Source organism: Drosophila suzukii, chromosome 3, assembly GCF_043229965.1.
Source record: "Drosophila suzukii chromosome 3, CBGP_Dsuzu_IsoJpt1.0, whole genome shotgun sequence".
NCBI lineage: Eukaryota > Metazoa > Arthropoda > Insecta > Diptera > Drosophilidae > Drosophila > Drosophila suzukii.
The window spans coordinates 75709720-75731709 of record NC_092082.1 but is presented as its reverse complement, the minus strand read 5'-3'; the positions used below and the strand labels follow the sequence as shown (position 1 = coordinate 75731709).

The 21990-nt window shown below is 43.4% G+C and overlaps 1 protein-coding gene across 1 annotated transcript in view; it reads left to right on the top strand.

Moving 5' to 3' along the window:
• The window catches only part of tok (tolloid-like protein 1 tolkin), a 29333-nt gene extending 7457 nt beyond the window's left edge, over positions 1 to 21876 (top strand). The window contains exons 2-14 of the mRNA XM_065867003.2: positions 109 to 741; positions 13920 to 14269; positions 14694 to 15130; positions 15852 to 16106; positions 16587 to 16826; positions 17034 to 17592; positions 18144 to 18342; positions 18437 to 18701; positions 18784 to 18989; positions 19517 to 20160; positions 20331 to 20511; positions 20574 to 20836; positions 20894 to 21876. Of these exons, the coding sequence (XP_065723075.2) occupies positions 291 to 741; positions 13920 to 14269; positions 14694 to 15130; positions 15852 to 16106; positions 16587 to 16826; positions 17034 to 17592; positions 18144 to 18342; positions 18437 to 18701; positions 18784 to 18989; positions 19517 to 20160; positions 20331 to 20511; positions 20574 to 20836; positions 20894 to 21217 (4374 nt within the window). The 5' untranslated portion in view covers positions 109 to 290 and the 3' untranslated portion in view covers positions 21218 to 21876. The remainder of the gene's footprint in view (positions 1 to 108; positions 742 to 13919; positions 14270 to 14693; positions 15131 to 15851; positions 16107 to 16586; positions 16827 to 17033; positions 17593 to 18143; positions 18343 to 18436; positions 18702 to 18783; positions 18990 to 19516; positions 20161 to 20330; positions 20512 to 20573; positions 20837 to 20893) is intronic.
• The last annotated feature ends 114 nt before the right edge of the window (positions 21877 to 21990 follow it).

Sequence of the window (21990 nt, the reverse complement as noted above, 5' to 3'; positions counted from 1 at the left end):
TTTAAATAATTCCACTGAGTCTGGTGCAAACCTGAATCGATCCGCTTCCAACACATTCCACAATCTAATCATTGTTTTTGCGTTTTTGTTTAACCATTCCAATTGCAGGCCCGGCACGTGCTAATTGAAAATGCAGAAATTATACTAAGAGCATACTGATAGGCACAGAAGAATCCAAACGGGCCACTGGTCACGAATCGTTGAAAGACCCCACAAAAGACCCATTGAAACAGTAAACCAAAAAAAAAAACAAACAAAAAAGAGGAACGAGTGAATTCGAAGCCACTGCGATGCGTAGGAGGCGTGGCACGCCCCTGGGGGTCAGTTGGTCGAACTGCGTCCTGCTTTTGGCCACAGGTCTGCTGGTGGTGCTCATCTCGGTGCATGCCAAGAACCCCAGGCCACATCGAGGACTACCTACATCCGCATCATCATCTCCATCCGTGGATCAGGTGGCAACTGGAAATGGCCACAGGCAAGAACACTCCGCCGATGGCGCTGTCCTTCAACGGCTATCGGATCCAGATCCAAATCCAGAGTCCGAAAAGGATATCGATGAGGACGAGGGGCTGAAGCACCACCACCACCACCTACACCATCGACAGGAGTTCGACGCGTATCTGGGCACAATCCGACGACTGCGACGACCCTACCGCAGCAAATACACCATCGAGCAGCTGATGCGCCTGCATGTGACACCAAAGGTATCCGGAGACATTGACATGGATCCCTGCAAGGCCGGTGAGTACGGGATTGGGACTGGGAAGGGGTATGGTTACGGGTATGGGTGCTCACATCCCACATCCCACGGGTCACGGAAATGGCTTCGCATTTGCCTTGCCTCCGTGTCGATTCAACTCCGCCGTAAGCCAATCTCTAAGCCCCGAATCTATATATTTACACACTACCTATAATACTACACTTCAAGAATTTGTGTATAAACTAGAAACAAACCCCTCAAATATGGGTTATATCAAATAGCCATTAAAATCATTGCTTAGAGAGGCTTATTTTAAGGATTGTTTTCCCAATCGCATGTTTAACTAAATACTTTTTCTAGATGTAATACCTATTCTTATAACAAGAGGTTGAGAAAACAGTCTTATAAGTGTGAAAGCATTCGTACATTGGTACCTTCTATAAAATATGCGATTGTTATCTTGCATACCATTTGTAACAAATGAACCCATTTACATATTCGGTTTCCACTTTAAAAACTATTATATTTTTCTGACTTACAATGGGATATATTCCAGGAAAATGTTTTGTATAACTATAATTATTCATACGCTTGGATAATCTAAAAAATATAAACATATTTATCTGATTATGCATACAATTAACCTAAAATTCTAAAATATTTTTGTGTAGTGCAAGTCTATATGAGATCTTAGCGATACCGATACCGTTACCCCAGTCAAGTCGTGGCAAGACAAAAGCTTTGAAAATTGTGTTAGCCTGCGAGTTTGAGTAAAAGCGAAAAGTCTTGTTAACTCGAGACGTAGACAGGCACACACACGTGGAAGTGTCCCAGAATGCCCCCTCCCCCCACTCGACATTATTTATGGCCGCCATCCCCCGCTGTGAACCCCTCGGAAAACCCCTGTCAGCCGCTTGTTGCAGCGCTGGAAATTAAGCGCTATTGTGGCATGCTCCGTCTTCATCCTGCCCTTCGATCAGACCCTCTTTTCCGGCATCTCGAATCAATTGAATTTACCTTAGTTTGCAAAAAAAAAACGAGAGGAAATAATAAAAAAAGCAGGGGAAAAATGTAAGGAAATTGACTGCGAGAGCAACGCGAATGCGAAAACGAATGCGTCGGGGACGTATCAATGGCTGTCTTCTCGGCTTTTCCGCACCCGGATCCCCGTATCCATATCCGCATCCTGGCCTGGTCTGAGTTTAAGTCTGAGCTTGTGTCTGCCACGGGCAGGAGCACCGACTTCGATTGCAATTTGTCTGCCTCGAAGTGGTAGAAGAAGGCGAGCTTATCTGCGGGTCTATCTATAAGTATTTGCTCACATCAATTGTCAAAAAGTTGCACCACCCTCCTCCAAACCCTCGGAGCAACCCATCGAGAACCCATTCCCGCTCAAGGACTGGCATTCCTCAGGCGGAATCCTCTCCAAGTGTGCGTATATTGAGGGGGAAACGACTTCCGTCCTAACTATCATTGCCAATGTGTCGTCAAGTGCTTTACAATGGCAAACCTCTCATGAATATCCGTGTTCATTCAACATAAAACACTTATTTATGTTTTCATAGCACGATGTGCAATACATTTTCTAAAGCTCACCTAAGTAAAAATCCATATTCACTTAAATTGTTTTATTTATTAGCTCTCTGATTATGGAGTAGCTGCAAAAAAAGATAATATAAATGGTTCATGACTTTACGCTTTGATTGTATGACTATTTGAGGATTAAAAAAATATACTATTCTTTTTTATAAATACTTAAAGCTGGAATACTAATGTATTTATAAAAAATAGCGTAATATTATGCATAAGAAATAACTTAATCATCAGTACTCACAGTTTCCACAAGGCAGGCAAATATAAAACTCACAAAAACCAAAAATATTTTTAATCAATGAAACTATTTTTAGGAGTTTGTGCCCAGGATGCACTTTGCCTTTCGAAATCTGAAGTGTCTGATAATAATAAAGTTTGATTTAGCTTTTTTTTTGGATTTTGGCATGACAATTCTTATATTAAAGACAATTATGGGAATATTGAAACTATATTATATAAAGTTTCTTCTTTTTAAGTTGTGCATTACAATCTGTTATTCTTTATTGTTCTGTTAAAATGTAATAAATTTATTGTTATAGTCCTTTTTATGAGCTGAAACGATACTTAATCATCCCGTTTTCGAGAATTGTGGTTCTCCCCTCTGGAAATTACTCCCGTAGGTCCTCGAAAGGTCGATGTCTGGCGCTTCGATTTCCAGATAGGTCACACCGCTGCATATATCACCCATTTTCGTTCGAGAGGAACTCCGACCATAATTTCACAATCAATCATGTCCGCCTCGGGGCTGTTTTTTACTCCCCTTCGCACTACACAATTAATGAATTGTTTGCATTGCCATTTTCCCTGTGAAAAAAAATTGGGTCAAAGGCGATTTGTTGTTTTGCACGGACTGGCAACCGAATGAATGGCTTTCTAATATATGCAAATTCACGCAATTCGATTGAAAAACGGGGGAAAATAAACAATTTTTCCTTCGCCAGCACAAAGCGACCTAATTGAATTTCGCAGTGGGATCAAATGAACGGGATGCGATGAGTGAGGGGCGTTGCTAATCAACTTTCAATTGAAGTTGGAGCAAATTTCCAACTCGAAAATTTAATTTGCCAAAAATGTGCAGTGCGTTGCAGACACGAAAATCCCCCAGAGTGCAAGCACGCACACATATACCTATATGCATATATAGTATTACTCAAGCAATTTTACCCAGCAAATGCTCGAAAGTTAATTAAGGCCTTTGAAGTACGAGCGCCCCTAAGTAGGCAACACGAAAGCGTTTAGCACTGGAAATTCGAGTTCGTGTCATAATGCGTTCGTGTTGGCCAAGCCAACACTTTAAGGAATTTACTGCTTTGGTCCTCCTCCTACTTTGTGCGCTGCGCTCTCTGCAGATTCGCTAATTAATTTGCATAAACCCAGAGCGCAAAAGTTCCATCAAAGCGAACAACAATGGCGGAGGGGCAGGAACAGGAGCAGGACCAAGGCCCAGAAATCAAACCGCAAATGGCACTGCAAATGGGCGGGGAGTGCAGTTTGGGATACTACCCATTCCATTCCAAAGACCAGATCGTAATGGAAGTGGAGCCAAGTTGACGACAGTAATGATGACAACAGCATCACAATAACAACCGCAAAGCCAGGACGACCAAAATGTCAGTCGGCGGCGGAGGAGGCGCGACAGGATGCGATGGGATGCGATGCGATGGCTTCAAGTGGCCTGGAAGGCGTATAGGGCGTGGCGCACACAAAGCTCGAACAACCTGCCCAAGTGACTGCAAATAATTTCCCACCACACCACACCACACCACACACACACACACTTGATAGCGGGGAATCCCCCTTTCAGAACCCACTTTGATAGAGCTCTTGCCAAATGCCAGAATGGCAGAAAAGCCAGGCTGAAAGGCAACAAACTAACGCCGCTCGCGCTCTCAAATAAAAAGGCACTTCGAAGGCATTGCATGTTCAGGGGGAACTGGGATTGGGATCGGGGTAGAGATGGAAACGCGTCGTGTTTCAGAAGAAAGTTCCCCCGAAACGGAGGAATAAATCTTTGGGGGAGAGGAAGTGCAGCTCAGCGGTGAAATACTCGATATGAACATGCAAACTGCACGGAGAATAAGATTGGGGTTTTCTTATCATAAATATATCATAGGGTCTATCTTAAGGATATCAGATCTTTATTATTATTATTTTTTAAGTAATTATCTAAATTCGAAATGCTAGTCTTTAGTGATTTTTATTTTTTTTCTTTACTACCTAATTTGTTAATGGCAGTTCATTAAAACAATATCAAAATATAAACAAATTAATATTTATATATTATCAGAACTTAATAGAAGCATTTTATTATTATTATCATACATTTATATATTTTAGGAACTTTTTCCAAGCATTTTATTATTATTATCATTCATAATGAAGTGCAGGGAATTTCTTTTCCGAAATCCTTCGACTTAACTGCTTCTTGCCTTTATCATAAATATATAGTATAGTATAGTATATAGTAGTATAGTAGCATCTAAATAATATCGGTTTCAAAAAAGTTTTATAATAACAAAGTTAATTTTTTAGAGTGGTTATCTTGAAAAATCCAAATAGTTTTTTAAATATTATAGAACCTTTTCCATATTTTTCCCATCATCCTTTTCCCCCAGTGTAGTGCTGGGGATTCCCCCTCCGAAATCCTCAACACCTGCTTAGTACCCTGCAGCGCTCTTAAAAAGTCCATCGCTAAGCCACCGAGCCCGATGCCAGAAACTATTTACAATTCGCACTTTTAGCATTATGTGCAGACGGATTGAGTTAGTTTGTAGCTCTTTCGAGGGCTTTGGCTGTCATGCTGCAGGCGCAGATTGTCGGGATGCCCACCGCAAAACAGCCAGCGGGATCAGCTTACAAAGCCGCAGAACGGGATAGAACTTTTCGTGCAACAGAAAGGCAACTTTGAATGCCCTTAATTACAAACCACATCTGTTTATTGCCCAACTACATTTCATCGGTATAGATAAACACACATAAATCACATTAATTTTCCGGCAGGCAGGCCAAACAAATGGCTTTCGTTTATGCAAATTAATTTATTTGACATACAACATTTTTCCAGTCATTGGCCTCATTTCAGCTGTCCTTTTTGTCCGATTTGCCAGTTCCAGTTCTCCAACCATATGACAATAGATTTATATACACAGTCCTTGAGGCACAGGGCTGATGATAGATTCGGCATGCTTTCAAGTGAAGCCATCAGAGGATTTCAAAAGCGAGACGAGCAAAAAACAAGAGACAGAAAGGAAGTGCAGCTGCGGAAATGTTAGAAAATCGGAAGTGAGGCAGCTGATTTCGAGACTCTTCGAGGAGGATGAACTGGCTGAGAGGGCTTTGCCAGCCATTGACTGCATTTGCAACAGCTTTGGCCATATTTTAGCCACCTGACTGCCACCGTAACAGCTGCAGGCGTTTACAAATTTAACCAGTGGTATTTACCACCTGGATTTCAAATGCATTTATTGAAATGACATTCCCCACTTACGGCCAAACAAGCAGGAACATGTGTAAATAAAATAAACTTGCATTTAAGCTGTTTACATAATTAATTAATGCCAACAAGAATGGCATGTCAACCAAAACGAAATGGGGGAAAGTGGAAAGTGGGTGGCTTTGTTTACGACGACAACGAATGTTGCGGAATTTCAGCCAATGTCTGACAGCAGGATGCATTCCCAAACTTTTTGCTGCATACTTCTGGGGGCTTTTCTTGTGTATGTGTGTGTGTGTGTGTGTGGAGTACATTCACTTATACAGAGAACAAACAATTGCCCTGTGTCTGAGCAACCTGTTTGCCGGAATTTGTTTTCCTCGCCGGCTGTATGCTGCAATCATTGTTTATGCAAATTGGCATAAATAAGCAGGCAAGACAAACAAGCTCGAAAGCTGCTCAGATAATGCCACAAAATGGAGCTTATGTTTCGGCACACAAACACATGCCATGTACATATGGTATATATATATAAATACTCCTATATATTCCCTATATATATACATCTCCTTATTCGTGTGAGCGCCTGCAGCTGTGGGCAATCCGTAATTTATGCAAATCGCATTTTAAATTTGTAAATGTTATTTTAATTGTTCTGCCAACGCACTGACGTTGCCCCAGATTGTAAAAAGGGCGATATGAAATCGAATTAATCCGCCTTGCAACCGATGACCAAAGCAGATACGAACTGAAATTTATGATTTCCATTTCAACTTTCCATATCCCTGAATTTCCCCGCTGTGCTGGCCCTATTTCCATTTCGAAAATGGAGTGAAAGCGACAGTCCAAAGACAAATTGAATGCGTTCTGCCATTTTTTTGTTGCTTATTTTTTTTGTTGGCCAAGGCAAATGCCAAGAATCCAATACGGAATTCATAAGCGGGGGCAGATAAAATTGAACCGAATCCAGTCAAGCGAATATTGAGCTTCATCTGCAGCAGTTGAACCCATGTACTCGCATTGTTGTCTGAATTTCTTTATTAACACTTGCATAAAGGAAAATATTTCAGGCTAACTTATATGTATATCCAAGGATATTTATAAAATGGTTGCCCTAAGGCCAAAACGCTAAGCCACATTGACATACCAATTCCATTAAATTCTACATGTTTTCCAATTTTTTCGGGAAACAAATAATCCGGCAGCTAACACAAATCGAAATTGACAATGGCTGTTCACTTCATTTGTGAGTTGAAATTACTTTTTAATGTATTCGCAGAGTGCCTTTTATTAAAACTAAAATTAAATTTGTTTAAACTGTTGCAAATTTATATTAGCTAATATTAATATTCCCCTTTTTGTGGTCTAAATTAATTATGTATAAAGCTATTGAAAGTCTAATATTATAATTATGCAACTTTTATTTGCGGAAGACCATCATAAAACAGGAAATTTGATATACATACTTTTCAAATTTAATATTTGTTCTTTAGAAACTTTCCATGCTATGCATATCTAATGTCATATTTCTGTTTAATAATGCTTTTCCGCAAATTAAGGCCAGCTAGAAATGAAATTCGGAAGCTGTCCCCGATAAGAAATAAACGGGGCACTCCGCTGATATCTGGAATGCTAAATGCTGGCTCCTGCCACCAAATGCCTGCATTTAATTTGGCATCATTTGTTGTGGATGTGCGAAAAGTGTACGAAAATAAACGCGGCGGCGACACTTTGAAGCTAGTGCACAGTTGATGGCACAATTATCGGATGCAACTGCAAGTGTCGTTCGGGATGGTGGGTGTTTATGGGTGCTTGTGGGTGTTTATGGGTGCAGAGATGCACAGAGAGTTTATTGAACCCGCCGCAGACGACGCTGTAATCAAGTGCCACCGAAAGTTGAGTAGGTGAACTGAATAAACTGCACTCGGAGCACACTCGAACGAACTGGCAAATTCACACACATCAGGCGAATATGACTGTGCTTTTCAGCCCCATTTCAAATTGAAAAAGTGCGCGCTGAAAAAAACACATAGGTATATACATTTCCCATCTCCCATTCCCCGTGCTCCAAGCCAAAAACTTTTTCTAAAAATGCTTTGTGCGAACGAGCTGAGTTCGTCTTTTTGTGCCACCGCAATGGAAAATAGTTTTTATATCTGCCGTAGGTGCAAAGTGGCCATAGATATATAGTATGTTGTGGAAGTGGAGTCGTGCCACGAATACTCGTACGTACTACGTACAGCTGCATAAATATTTCGACGCAGTTGTCCATCATAAATCTGGTGCGGGAACTCAAACATCGGCCGGCTATTGTTTGCCCTCCAGCTCTATCTGCGATTTGGTCCGCAAAGAGGATCTAGGGATGTTGGCTATGTCGGGATGCTGGGGATGCCTGGGGATCCCAGGGGACTGGCCATAGAAACACATGAATTTGACCATCGGTGGTTTTATAAGCCCAGTCTGGGCCATTGACCGATTGCCACAGTGGTCACGAAAAAGCACTCCAAATGATATCGAGGTGTGTCATGGGGAATTTAAAACTGCAGACTCTTCCATTCCATTAGGACTCATAATTCCATTCGCCTGACGAAGATAACCATTGAAACACTCGGATAAATTTACCTCGCATGATTAGATTCGTTTATTCAATCATTTGACACTCCAATGAAGCGTGGCACATTTTCCCAAATTTATGCACAGATGCACAGAAAAAAAACAGGCAACTCAAAAATAAACATATTTTTAATATTATTTGAATGAAATATTAATAAAGGGTATTAAAAAATATTCTCAAATGATGAGAAAGTTGATAAAACAATGCTAAAAGTGGTATATAGCAATGTTTTAGCTTCAAAGCTCCTTCTTTTAATACCCAATTGTTTCCTAAAATCATAAAAACACATTAGCATTTCCCATCGATTTCCTTTCTCTGTAGGTGAAAATTGTTTTCCCATCGTACGAATGTTTGTTCGAATAAATAAACAAGCGAAAATCCCCCTCACCGACAGACGGACACACTCATAAAATGCAAACAAAAGCTAGAGCCTAAATCGTGCACAAATCCAAAATCTCCTGCCGGGTCACTCGTCTCCATCACCATCAGATTCAGAATCACCAGGACGAACTCCATTTTCGGGGGGAAGAAGAGCCGTAGAAACACATGAGGCCGGAACTATCCGAATATTCGGATTCGCATTCGCATTCGTAGTGCTGCTGCTGCTTCTGGCTAATGGCTGAGGTCTTCCTCCTCTGCAGTCTCTGCTGCCTCCGGATTAGTTTGTCCAACCATATATACTCCTCCATCCGCATCCGCCTCCACTTCCGCCTCCGCCCCCTTCTCCCCTTCCTTCCTTCCGTTCCGTCTGCATCCGTATGCGATTCTGTCCATTTTGTGTTCGAGTGGTTTATTTGTCCGCCCATATTTGCCTTGATTCCCATCTTTAATTTAGGCATCGCCCGAATGTCCATCCGTTTGCCGGTTTATGGCCTGTTTGCTCGGTGGCCGCTTATCAAAACATAATTCCGGGCCATGATGAATTCTCCGACCGCCCATTTAACATGTCCGCGGGGGGCGTGGCCAGCAAATTGAATTTCATTGTTATGGCTACGGTAATTATACCGACACACACTCACATTCAACGTGTCGGGGGAATGGATAATCGAGAATGGAGTCCCGTGCACAGATACACACCCAATCGGGGGTCACTGTGATATGCATGTATGCATTTCCGGTCGCTATACGCTCTATGGCAGATTATGCATAATTACAGCCGTATTTACAAAGCCGTCAGCGATTTGAAAGCCAACGGTGTTAGCCAGTCAGTTGACCAGTCAAGGCTAATTCTACTTATAAGAGTAGGGATCCTGAGCCCCTGGGATTAGGTCAGATAAACAAAGGAGTCACTCAAGGAAAGCATTGGGATGTAAAATAGGGGCTTATACAAAATAATTATAAGCCATTTTCACTTAAATTAGGAAATAATCCTATATTTTATTGAATATTATGAATATTGGGTACAAGTTCCGATGTTTTAGTTTTACTTGATTGTGTTATACGTTGATTCTTTAAAAATAATCATGCGTTTTATGTAAGAGTATATCTATCAATTTTATTGGCTTCGTAGAGATTTAAACAGGGTATTACCAAGGACTATAAAATAGTCTAAATAAAAAAGTAGTAAAAAAGTCTATATTATCTTTGGTATTACAGACTTTTTTCTGAACTTCAGAATAGTGTTCGAGAATCATTAATAGATAAAATAAACAATTTGATTTCCAATCACATTCACTGCCAGCTTAAAAGTGCAAATCAATTAGCATTTTTTCTTCGAGCCGCATCCTTTTGAGCCGCAAGCATTTTTGTTGTTTAATTGCTTGTGTTTTATTTGCGCACATACTCGTATTTCATTTTATGACACAGCCAGCCGAGCATTGACATCCGCCAAAGAGCACAAAAGCCATAAATAACAAAAAAAAAAAACAGAAACGGAAGAGGCCCCCAAAATAACCAGGGGATAAAAAAAAGGTGAAATGAAAGCGTACCCAACTGACCTCAACAATGGCAATCAGTCGACGTGCTCTCTTCAATTATTTGCTTTTGACCCACAAAATGGACGAGCAACTCTGGATGTTGACCACCACAACTGATGCGGTGCGTCAAGTGTTGGGGATGCTGCTTTCCCCGCTTTCCCAGCTTTCCCGGCTTTCCTCCTTCCCAGCTTCTGGTTTTCGCACGTATAAAGCGTGGCCCAAAGCGAATAATCAGTTGGAGCCAGGCAGGCGGAGATGGTGGGTTTTATTTTTAATTAAACTGGCAGTTGGCAGTTGGCAGTCGCGAGTCCGGTACGCAGAGCTCATAAAGTGGGCAGGGCAATGGCAATGGGCCCTTGTTGCCACATTACGCATACGCCGCATGGCCGGTAAGCAGGATTTGGAAAGGGGGAAAAAGGGAAAGTGCAGCCAGAATGTGTTGAACATTTTTGTGGTCGCCGTTAAAAGGGTGCGCCACTGGACTCGGGATAGGGATACGGATGCGAATTTGGATTTGGATTCCCTCTAAAATGGCACGTTTTGTGCGTCAGTTCGTTAGTGTGAATGATGTGGGAGGAAAGGAGGACCCAGGACCAAGGACCCAAGGACTCTGGATAAAAGGAGCCAACGCTCAAAAATTTAATTACTTTCACTTGTGCGAACTGTTTGTCTGCCAGTCAGAGTGGACGAGACGGCCAAAGGCATTTAACGTTAACGTAATGAAATTGCAGACGCAGAAGGACTGGAACTCGAAGTAAGGAAGGTCTTGGCCCACGCACATTGGATGGTGTTCGTTTCCGTTTCCGTTTCAGCCGCCATCTTGGCAGTGGCAACTACTGATCCTTCACCGTTAAACGGACTGTTGGCACTTCTTGTGCGGGTGGCAAATCTGCCGCATTATGTGGCAAGTTTTCTCGCCTGCAGAGTGCATCGTCTTTTTTTATTACCACCTCCACGTCCGGATTTTTCCTCCTTGGGTGCCGGCCATTGTTAACGGGATTAAATGCCAACTGGGAAACGTGTTTTGCTTGAGTTACTTTTCACCGGTTTTAGTTTCCTTTCAGTTTTCCCCTGCCATTTCGACTTTGCCGTCTCGCTGTGGCAACAACATCCAAATCAATCATCCGCCATGTGGGCTGTGCTATGTTTTAAATTTAAATTTCATGTATGCACAGCCACGCAGGCGAAGAATATTTGTACATATGTATATATATGTTTTTAATTCACAACAGGGCACACGTGTTCGCAGCCCTGCAGAGATTTTCCGATTGTGTATGTAAATATTTGCGCAATTCTAGAAATTTGTTTGACTGTTAAATCAAATGTAAATACGATATGTTTTCAAAGTCAACATGCTGCAATTGCAGCAAAAACAATGGTGAAAAGCGAAGAGAAAAATGGGAGGGAAAACGTGAGCGTGAGCGTAGATTGAATACGAAAATCTTGATGGCGTGTAATTTAATTCAGATTTTACAGAACGTCGAGCGATGGCTCATCCGTTGAATAAACAGGATTTGTGCTGCCATGGCGGGATTTCTCCTAGAATTTTGATCTAAATTCCGATCTTTGACAGAATCAGCAAACGTCTCACTGCCCCTCAGGTCTGATATTTTGTGGGTGTTTTTTGGGAGGCCCATGTCATTTCCCTTTCTATACTCCTTTTGCTCGAACTGCAGGCGACCACAGTTCGGTTACGGTGCGTATGATTGACATTGATTGGAGTCCTGGCAAACAACCTGTGTGGTTTGACTTCCTTTTTCCCCTTTTTTTCTCGATTTTTTGCTTCCTGTAAGAGAGTGCCATGATTGCCATGCTCTGCTGCACTTTCGGGAACTAAATCAAAAAACGTTTGCAGCTTGATAAATATGTAATTTGCAATTTTGCCCAAAACAACACGCAGCAGTCAAAACACAAGCAAAATCAAAAGCAGGAGTTACAAAACCGAAGAGTACACACGTGCCCAGCTGCTCCTGCATTCAAGGTTCTCTAAATACAGTGAATACTTGATAGACAAAAGCCCTTGTTGCTAAGGGCTTTTTTGGAGTTGAAAGCATATCAATAAATGAGCAACTATTTTACTTAAGTAAGGAGAAATATCTGTCCTGAAATGGGAAAAAAACATGATACACGGAACTCAAAGGAAATGTACAAACAGCAAATAGGAATGAAAGGTAAATATTATGTGTATCGAGTGTCCTTAAATTGAGAGTCCCAGCACATCACTCTTTACTACCTTTTAATTACTTCCTCTGTTATTATGGGCTCACCCTTGGAAAGGCAACAAATCCTTGATTATTACCCAAAGGATATGTGTACTCTGTACAGCCAATTGGAATGCGAATCAAGTGGATTTGGATTGCAGTGACCCACTTCGCAACAAGTTAGTTGAGACTCAAAGATGATTGGTTTTGCCGCTCCAGTTGTAATAATCAAATTGCCAGCACCCGTATCTGCATCTGCACATCGGAGTTTCCCAGTTTCCCAGCATCCGAGTTGGGAACTCGCAGATGGACAGGCGGAGCAGGTGGATAAGGATGGGGCGAGAGGTGTCAGGTGACGGAAGTGAAGGAAGCGAAGGAAAAGCCGGAAAGGGAAGCGAAATCCGGAGGAGGAATATGGGCCACGATGAGCGGCCTTCAGAAGTCAAAAGGCGTTAACGTTAATGCGGCCCTATCACGAACTGCTTGGTATCCTGGCAGCCTGGCATCCCGGCATCCTGGCATCCACATCCACGTCCACGTCCACTCGAGCAGGCTCCACTGTGCCAGCCGTGTAAATAGCATGAATGCAATTTTATTTTATTTATGTTTGAATTAAGCAGAGCTCCGAGCAGCCAACCAGCAGCATTTTCAGCATTTCAGGCAGCAGCACTCAGACAGTCTTTATAGGCAAATGAATTGCTCTATCCAGAGCTTATTTGGCTGGCAAATGCTTCATTTTGACATGAAAAATAAGGATTGATGTTGCCAGTTGCCGGGGGATCTGCTTTAAATATATTTATCCTAGCATTTTAATAGGCAGAGTCTGCACAGTTCGGTATTGTATTCATTGCTTTGCATTTTTTTTTGTGGCAATGTGCAAACGCACTTAATTAATTTTGTTTAACATGTCTGAGGCAGACAGGGCAACAGTTTCATATTTTGCTTGTTAACTGTTATTGTTGTTGCTGCCAATTTTACTGGCCACTTTCCACACACACACACACTCCCTGGTGCACATTGCGTATACGCCGCGTGGAGCGTGGGCAAACAAAGGCATCAGCTGGCCAGGAATCCTGTTGTCTGCTCGTCCTGCTGTCTGGTTGTCCCGCTGTCCCTCTGTCCCGCTGATGCACTGATTAAATGGATATGCAGAGAGTGTCTATCCAACCGCCTGGCGAAATAACTGTCAGAGGGCCACGGCCTTATATCCGCAACATGGTCGGTGGCCCAGTAGCCGGTGGCCAGTAGATGTTGTCAGTGCGAATTATAAATTACCAGCTGGGGCATCAGCTAACCAACCGCCAGTGCACGGATGAGCGGGCTGGGAGCCACATGAAATTTCAATTAAAATAAAAATTTATACGCTTTTCGCCCTGTCGCTTATAATTAAAAACAATTTGTAAGTTATGGTAGCAGTGCCATAAAGCCGCTAATTTAAATCGCTTTATCTCGGGCCTTGCAGGCGGCTTCATGGGCGACATTGCCCTGCCCGAGGGCGATTCCGGCCCGGTGGTGGCCCACACGCCCGTCGACGACGAGGAGCAGGAGCGCGAGGAGGTGGAGCAGCTGCTGGCAGACGCCCCCGACCAGGCTCACGACCCCGCCTCCGCTTCCGTTTCCGGTTCGGCGGCCGGGCCGACCAAGTTCAATGCCACCTTCCAGCTGGACCTGGAGAAGCTCAAGCAGGAGGTCTACCACGAGGGCCTGCAGGTGGAGGAGGAGGGCCTCACCGACATCATCCGCAAGAAGACCAAGCTGCCCAGCTCGGTGCCGGTCAACCTGAAGGCCAGCGAAGGCCAATTGCAGGGTCAGGTAAGTTATCTATGGGACCACTCATTGCAGATTTTTTACATTTATCAAGATAAAATCCAGTTTGTACACGTAACCAGAATTTTAAAAACTTGGAGTAATGGTAATGTAGTCTTTCATTTCTTAAAAATGTTTAATATTTAAGTATTTAATATTCCCTTTAATTTAAAGAAAATATACCCACTAACTCCAAGTTTCTAAACTATACTCTTTGAGTGTATGTTTATTATTTATTTAAATCACCGTTTTGTTAAAATATTTAGCTTTCGTTTTGTACTTTTATAGAACCATTTAATAATTTTACAGTTCAAATCCTTTTAGATAGATTTTTAAAGGCAGAATGAACTAACAAAAGAATTAATCTAAAATAAATATTAACTAGTAGTCAATGGATTTTCTAAAGTTTTTTACTTTCCTGTTCCTTTAGAATGCTAATAAGCCCGTTAAAGCCGGTTCGATATCGCCCTCCGACTATGCCCAATCCTCCAGCTACAAGAACGAGGTGCTGCCTCCGTCGGAGCAGCGAACCCATGTTACGCATCCAGAGAAGCCGGCCAGGATGACGCTGGTCGAGATGAGCTCCAAGCCGGGCAACAAGACGCAGGCGCAGGCGCTGCACCGCAACGTGGACACCCGCAAGATTCAGTCGGACAACAAGGACATCGAGGACGATTCGGGTAACAACTTTGTGGCCGAGAGGCGGTCCTCCCACATAGTGCCCACCTCCTTGCCGGAGCAGCGATCCACTCCGGCTCACGTCTACAGCAACGCCGGGGGCAATGGGATGCAGCTGGACGACGAGGTGGACTTCTTGCACTCACGCGGAGTTGTGAGGAGGCGCCACAGGCGGGGACCAAAGCAGCGGTGAGTCCAAAAATCTAAAAAAAATAGTAATACCAACTTATCAAGACATGGAACAGCAAAATTTTGATATTAAAGTGGAGTTTTTCATATCTTATCAAACACAAAAACATAATATTTAATACCAGACATTGCATGAAAATATTTAAATCAATGCAGAACATACTAAAAACGATGATTGTTATATTTATTTTAAGCATTTAAAAAGAACCTGACAATGAGATAAAAGTTTAATTCTCTCAAAATAACCGCTTTTTATAAAACGAATGTTTATAAATATAACTGATTTATTGTGTTTTTTATCAGTTTAGGCTTAACAACACCTATTGCTTCATTTTATATCCAATTTATTTTCAAATATTAAGCTACATACCAATTAAAGCTGATTTATTGCCTAAATAATTAGATCTTTAAATTTCACTCTCAGCAAATGTAATTTATTTTAAACATTTTTAAAACCAATTTAATCGGGCAAACAAAAATGGCTTAATTAAAAATGTCTATGTGTTCTGTTACTGTTACTCAAACATTAATTTATGAGTTGATTTATGAATGATAAATAGCAAATTGTATTCCAAATTCTGCTAATTAGTTTAATCAAATGGGTTTTTGGTTTAATTATGATGTAAATAATAAATGCTTCGTTTGAAATGAGGCCTTTGGACTCGCTTTTCCAGCCATTTAAATTCAGTTTGGCTTTTGTTTTTTTCTATAACCACATCAGACGCAGCAACCAGCACATGGAGTACGAGGCCAAGCTGGAGAAATTGCGCCAGGAGCTGAGTCGCCCAGTGGTCGAGGGTCACCATCGAAGGGAGTCGCACCACCAGAAGCGGACGCAGAGCCACCACCGCAAGAAGCATCGTCGCCAGCACCGTCGACGTGGCCAGGGAACCACCCAGTATGTGAACCATTCCCCGCCAGGATTCAATCAATCGGCCCAACAATCCGGGTCTGAAATGGATTTGCTGAAAGCGGAGTAAGTTGGGCAACCTGATCCCCTCCAGCTTTTAGCTTTTCACTCCCCTCCCTGGTGAGCCAACACCACCATTTTCACCACTGCCGCCACATCCGTTTCCGTTGCCATTTCCCGGCCTCACTGTAAATTGCCGGCCATTTTCATTCAGAGGTTTTTCGGCATAAACTTTAAACAAACAGCAGCCATTTTGGCAACTCACACAGACACAAACAAAGGCTCATTCACACACACAGAGGCCCATTGCTCATTGTGCGGTTGTGTGTGTGTGTGTGCGAGTGTTTGTGTGTTTGTACATGTTAAAAGTTATGAATTTTAATAGAAATTCGCGTGGCAAAAGTTGTGCCATACAACAAAAGTGAAAAATGCATGGAAAACTGTTGGCAATTAAAATTACGCATACGCCACGTAAAACTTTTCGCCCGTCGCGTTTCAAAATCATCCATAACTAACGAGTATAAATGGCTTCTTCATTCTCCTCAGGACTCCCAAGGATGAGGAGCAACTGCGTCATCGGGTGGCCCGGGCCGTCACAGCCAAAAAGGATCGCATCTGGGACTATGGAGTCATTCCGTACGAGATCGACGGCAACTTCAGTGGCATCCACAAGGCGCTCTTCAAGCTGGCCATGCGCCACTGGGAGAACTCCACGTGCATCAAGTTCGTGGAGCGCGACCCGGAGATTCATCCCAACTACATCGTGTTCACCGTGAGGAGCTGCGGGTGAGTTTCGGTTCACAAGATATGTATATAGTATTATTAGGGCCTTATGACCATAAAAAATTTAAATTAAGGGGTGTTTGTTTTAACTTTTTATTCGATAATTGTTTGAAATTAAGTTTGTAAAAATCTGAAGTTACTAAATTTATTTAAAATACACCTTAGTTCTTAAATATAATATCCCCTTCTATTCTTTCCTTTTTTTACCAGATGCTGCTCCTTTGTGGGCAAACGTGGCAATGGACCCCAGGCCATCTCAATCGGTCGGAATTGCGATAAGTTTGGCATTGTGGTCCATGAACTGGGCCACGTGGTTGGCTTCTGGCACGAGCACACGCGTCCGGATCGGGAAAAGCACGTGGTGATCGAGCACAATAATATCATGAAGGGGCAGGACTACAACTTTAACATGCTCTCGCCGGATGAGGTGGACTCGCTGGGCATGGCCTACGACTACGACTCGATCATGCACTACGCCCGGAACACCTTCTCCAAGGGCACTTATCTGGACACCATTCTGCCCATCGAGATGAAGGGCCGCAAGCGTCCGGAAATTGGCCAGAGACTGCGCCTCAGCCAGGGTGACATTGCCCAGGCCAATCTGCTCTACAAGTGTCCCAAGTGCGGTCGCACCTTCCAGGAGAGCTCGGGCATCTTTGCCTCGCCCTCACATTATACAGCGGGAGCCTTGACCAATGAGACGGAGCACTGCGAGTGGCGGATTACAGCCACTTATGGAGAGCGGGTGGAACTGAAACTGGAGGGCATGGTAAGGCTGGTGACCCCGATTACCTCATTTGATAACCCATAAGTTAGGGGTACTTTTAAAGCCATTGGAATTAGATTTGGGATTTCATTTTTAATTAATGGGTTTGAACATTTCTTTGAATATTAAAGATGCTCATATGGTTACAAAGTTTTCTATTAAAAATACATTTTGCATTTAATTTTATTTCTGTTTAGATTTATTTCATATTTAACTTCACATAAAAGTGAAACACTTGCACATTTAAGATCAAAATACCCTTTTGCCAGATTCTAAAAAAAGAAAAACTACTCAGGAATATAGATTCTTAAGAAACGCAACCAGAAATGCCCAGAAATGGGAAAAAGACTTAAAAGTTTTTTAGTGTCTCTCTTTTCCCATTTATCATCGGGGCTTAAGGTACTGATATTTATATGAAAGCCAGTAAAATGGGACACTTTCTGGGTGCTTTGACTTAGCGTTTTAATTATCTGCACTACAACTCGGTTCAATAACTTTCGCTCCCTTTTCCTATTGAGCAATTGATAAATTACAGTTCCTTTATTTCCTCACAGAACATCTTCAAGTCGAACAACTGCGAGTCGGACTACCTGGAGATTCGTGACGGCTACTTCGAGAAGTCGCCGCTCATCGGGCGCTTCTGCGGCAAGGTGGACAAGGAGGTGGTCCGGACGGAGTCCAGTCGCATGCTGCTCACCTATGTGAACCACCATCGCAGCGAGGGCTTCAGGGGCTTCAAGGCGGAGTTCGACGGTGAGTGGGGTGAAGTGGTAAATGGGGAGTTGGAATGACGGGAGATACGAAATGAAAGTGGTCCTGGCGAGTTCCTGACATTCCGTTTCCATAGTTGTTTGCGGTGGCGAGCTGTCCGTGGACGATGGCGTGGGCCGCCTGGAGTCGCCCAACTACCCGCTGGACTATTTGCCCAACAAGGAATGCGTGTGGAAAATAACCGTGCCGGATAGCTACCAGGTGGCGCTGAAATTCCAGTCCTTCGAGGTGGAGAACCATGACAGCTGTGTCTACGACTACGTCGAGGTTCGCGATGGTCCTGCCCAGGATGCGCCGCTAATTGGCGTTTTCTGCGGCTACAAGCCGCCGCCGAACATGAAGTGAGTGCCACTGAAGGGGCAACCCATTCGTACCCCTCGCTAAAAAGAAGAAACTCTGCTTTTGTTCGGCGTCCCTTTGCAGGTCAAGTGGCAATTCGATGTACGTGAAATTCGTGTCGGACACATCGGTGCAGAAGGCGGGCTTCTCGGCCGTGTTCATGAAGGAGGTGGACGAGTGCGAGACCCAGAACCACGGATGCGAGCACGAGTGCATCAACACTCTGGGCGGCTACGAGTGCAGCTGCCGCATCGGATATGAACTGCACAGCGACAAGAAGCACTGCGAAGGTGGGTTAACTGCGGAAAAGTGCTCCACAAAATAATTATTTCGCTATAAATGTTTATGATTTCTTGGACGGGAAATGGGTATTTTCAACTGAATGGTGCGGAACTCTTCAATTTAATGCATTAAATTAACGAGCAGTATAACCTTTTAATGAGATATTGATAACAGTATGCGTTAGATAACAGAATAACGCCCAGAAAAACTGAAAACGGGAAAAAGCCAAGATAATTTGAACTTAAAGTTGTTTTTCCAGACGAAGTGATTTTTAAATTCAGATGAAAGTTGGATTCGTAGTGCAAAAAATGTTATAGTCATCTAGACTTGCCTTACTTTTGAGATCGCGGGAACTTTCTTAGAAACTGTTAATTTTTTTCATTTACGAAACATATATTACATCAGAAGTTTACTATATGCTTTTCACAACAGAGTTCTTCATTTTTTTATTATATGCCTAATATAATGACCTAGTTAAAAAGCTTCAGTCAACTGAATAGACTGAACCCTCAACTGAATTTTTCTTTTTATTAAGATGCCTGTGGCGGCGTCATCGAATATCCGAATGGCACCATCACCTCGCCCTCGTTTCCCGAGATGTACCCTCTGCTGAAGGAGTGCATCTGGGAGATTGTGGCCCCGCCCAAGCACAGGATATCGCTAAACTTCACCCACTTCGATCTGGAGGGAACGGCCCATCAGCAGTCGGACTGCGGCTACGATTCGGTGACCGTGTACTCCAAGCTGGGTGAGAATCGGCTGAAGAGGATCGGCACCTTCTGCGGCTCCGCCATTCCGCCCACGGCCACATCAGAGAGCAATGCCCTGAGATTGGAGTTCCACTCGGACAAGTCCATCCAGAGGTCGGGTTTTGCGGCCGTCTTCTTCACGGACATCGACGAGTGTGCGGTGAATAATGGAGGTTGTCAGCACGAGTGCCGGAACACCATTGGATCCTACATCTGCATGTGCCACAATGGGTACTCCATGCACGAAAATGGGCATGACTGCAAGGAGGGCGAGTGCAAGTACGAGATCTCCGCACCCTTCGGCACCATCTTCAGCCCCAACTATCCGGACTCCTATCCGCCGAATGCCGATTGTGTGTGGCACTTCATCACCACACCGGGACACCGGATCAAGCTGATTTTCAACGAGTTCGACGTGGAATCACATCAGGTGAGCCGCTTTAAAATATATATATATTTAGAGAGAAATGGGATATGTCAAAGAAATATGCAGATTTGATAAAGCATTTATATGCCTTCACTTAGTTAGAACTTTGTTTTTAAGAACACCTTAAAGTGAAGATGATTTTCTAGTTGAAATTTGTTTCCTTACTATCCCAGGAATGCACCTACGACAACGTGGCAGTTTATGATGGCGAATCCGAGTCCGCCTCGGTTCTGGGTCGCTTCTGCGGGGACAAGATTCCCTTCCCCATCTCCTCCACCAGCAACCAGATGTACATGGTCCTCAAGACGGACAAGAACAAGCAGAAGAACGGATTCACGGCCTCTCACTCCACGGGTAGGATGGTTTTGAAACCCTAAACCGGCCTTGGCTTCATCTTTTCGATAATTTACTTGCAGCCTGTGGGGGTTATTTGCGTGCCACCAGCCAGGTGCAGCAGTTCTACTCCCATGCCCGCTTTGGTAACCAGGACTACGATGACGGCATGGACTGCGAGTGGACCATCGCGGCTCCGGACAACAGCTACGTGCAGCTCGTATTCCTCACCTTTGACATCGAGAGCAGCGAGAACTGCACCTTCGACTATGTGCAGGTGTTCTCCGATATAGACGATGTGTACGGACAGTATGGCCCCATGTACGGACAGTACTGCGGCAATGTGGTAAGTAGATCCTTGATGATTATGCTGAGAACATTAAACCAATTTCATGTCTTACAGCTGCCGCAGGACATAAACTCGATGACCCACTCCTTGTTGGTTCGCTTTAAGACCGATGGTTCGGTGCCGATGAAGGGCTTCTCCGCCTCATATGTGGCTGTTCCCAATTCCGGGGAGTACGACCACTCCGACGAGGATGCGGAGAACTCGTACAGCTCAGAGATGGTCACCCCGTTCCCGGGCTCCCTGAAGAGCATCTACATCGAGGACACGCAGGAGGAGACCGACGAGTACAGCGACTTCAGCGGGAACCAGCTGGTCTTCAATGGACAGTACCGGGGTCGCTATAGTCTACCAAATCGGTACTACTCCGGAAAGGCATAGGGCAACGGAGGCGGGAACGCTGATAACGCGCTAAAATTCATGACAATATCTTAAAACGGAATTTATTTAACAGATTTAGGCATATCGTCGCGTACATAATATTAATTTCTCGATCTTCCACGCGCGCACTCTACTGGAAAGAACCAGGATATAATCAAGGACCTCGTCTAGGTCGCGATCCAATATTAGTTTTAGACACTCGCATACAAATCGTTAGATCTGTGGTGGCAATTACTTAGACCTATGGCATACATGTAATGTACTTTGATTAGACTTTTCTAGACTCTGTAGCTAAATGTGCAATTTCCCCTTCTGCATTTCACTGCTGTTACTCTGAAGCATTTTCCCTTTGGACTTGTAAACTCTATTGTGCCATATTCAATGGCCCAGCGCATTTCGTTAAGCATCTTAGCATAAGTCGATGGGTGGCCCATATCAAAATCGGAACGGAAGTTAGGATAGGAAAGAGATACACACATATCTTCGGATGCACCGAATGTGGAAGGTCCCTGGAGGTGAACTCTTCACGCAGGCATACATATGTACAACTCTCGGATATTTGACTCAACTTAATACGTAATTAAATCTATACATACATACTATTAAAACTTGCATAGTAACTATGTTTTAAAACCAAAACAAAACGAGTTTCAAACTTATTTATTTTATTATTTTTGGGTCTGTCTATTGGTTTATGGTTTATGGCCCGCGAAGTTCCACCTTGCCTTCGCAGGCAGAAGCGCCATGGCTCTTGAATAGCATTTAGAGGTGGA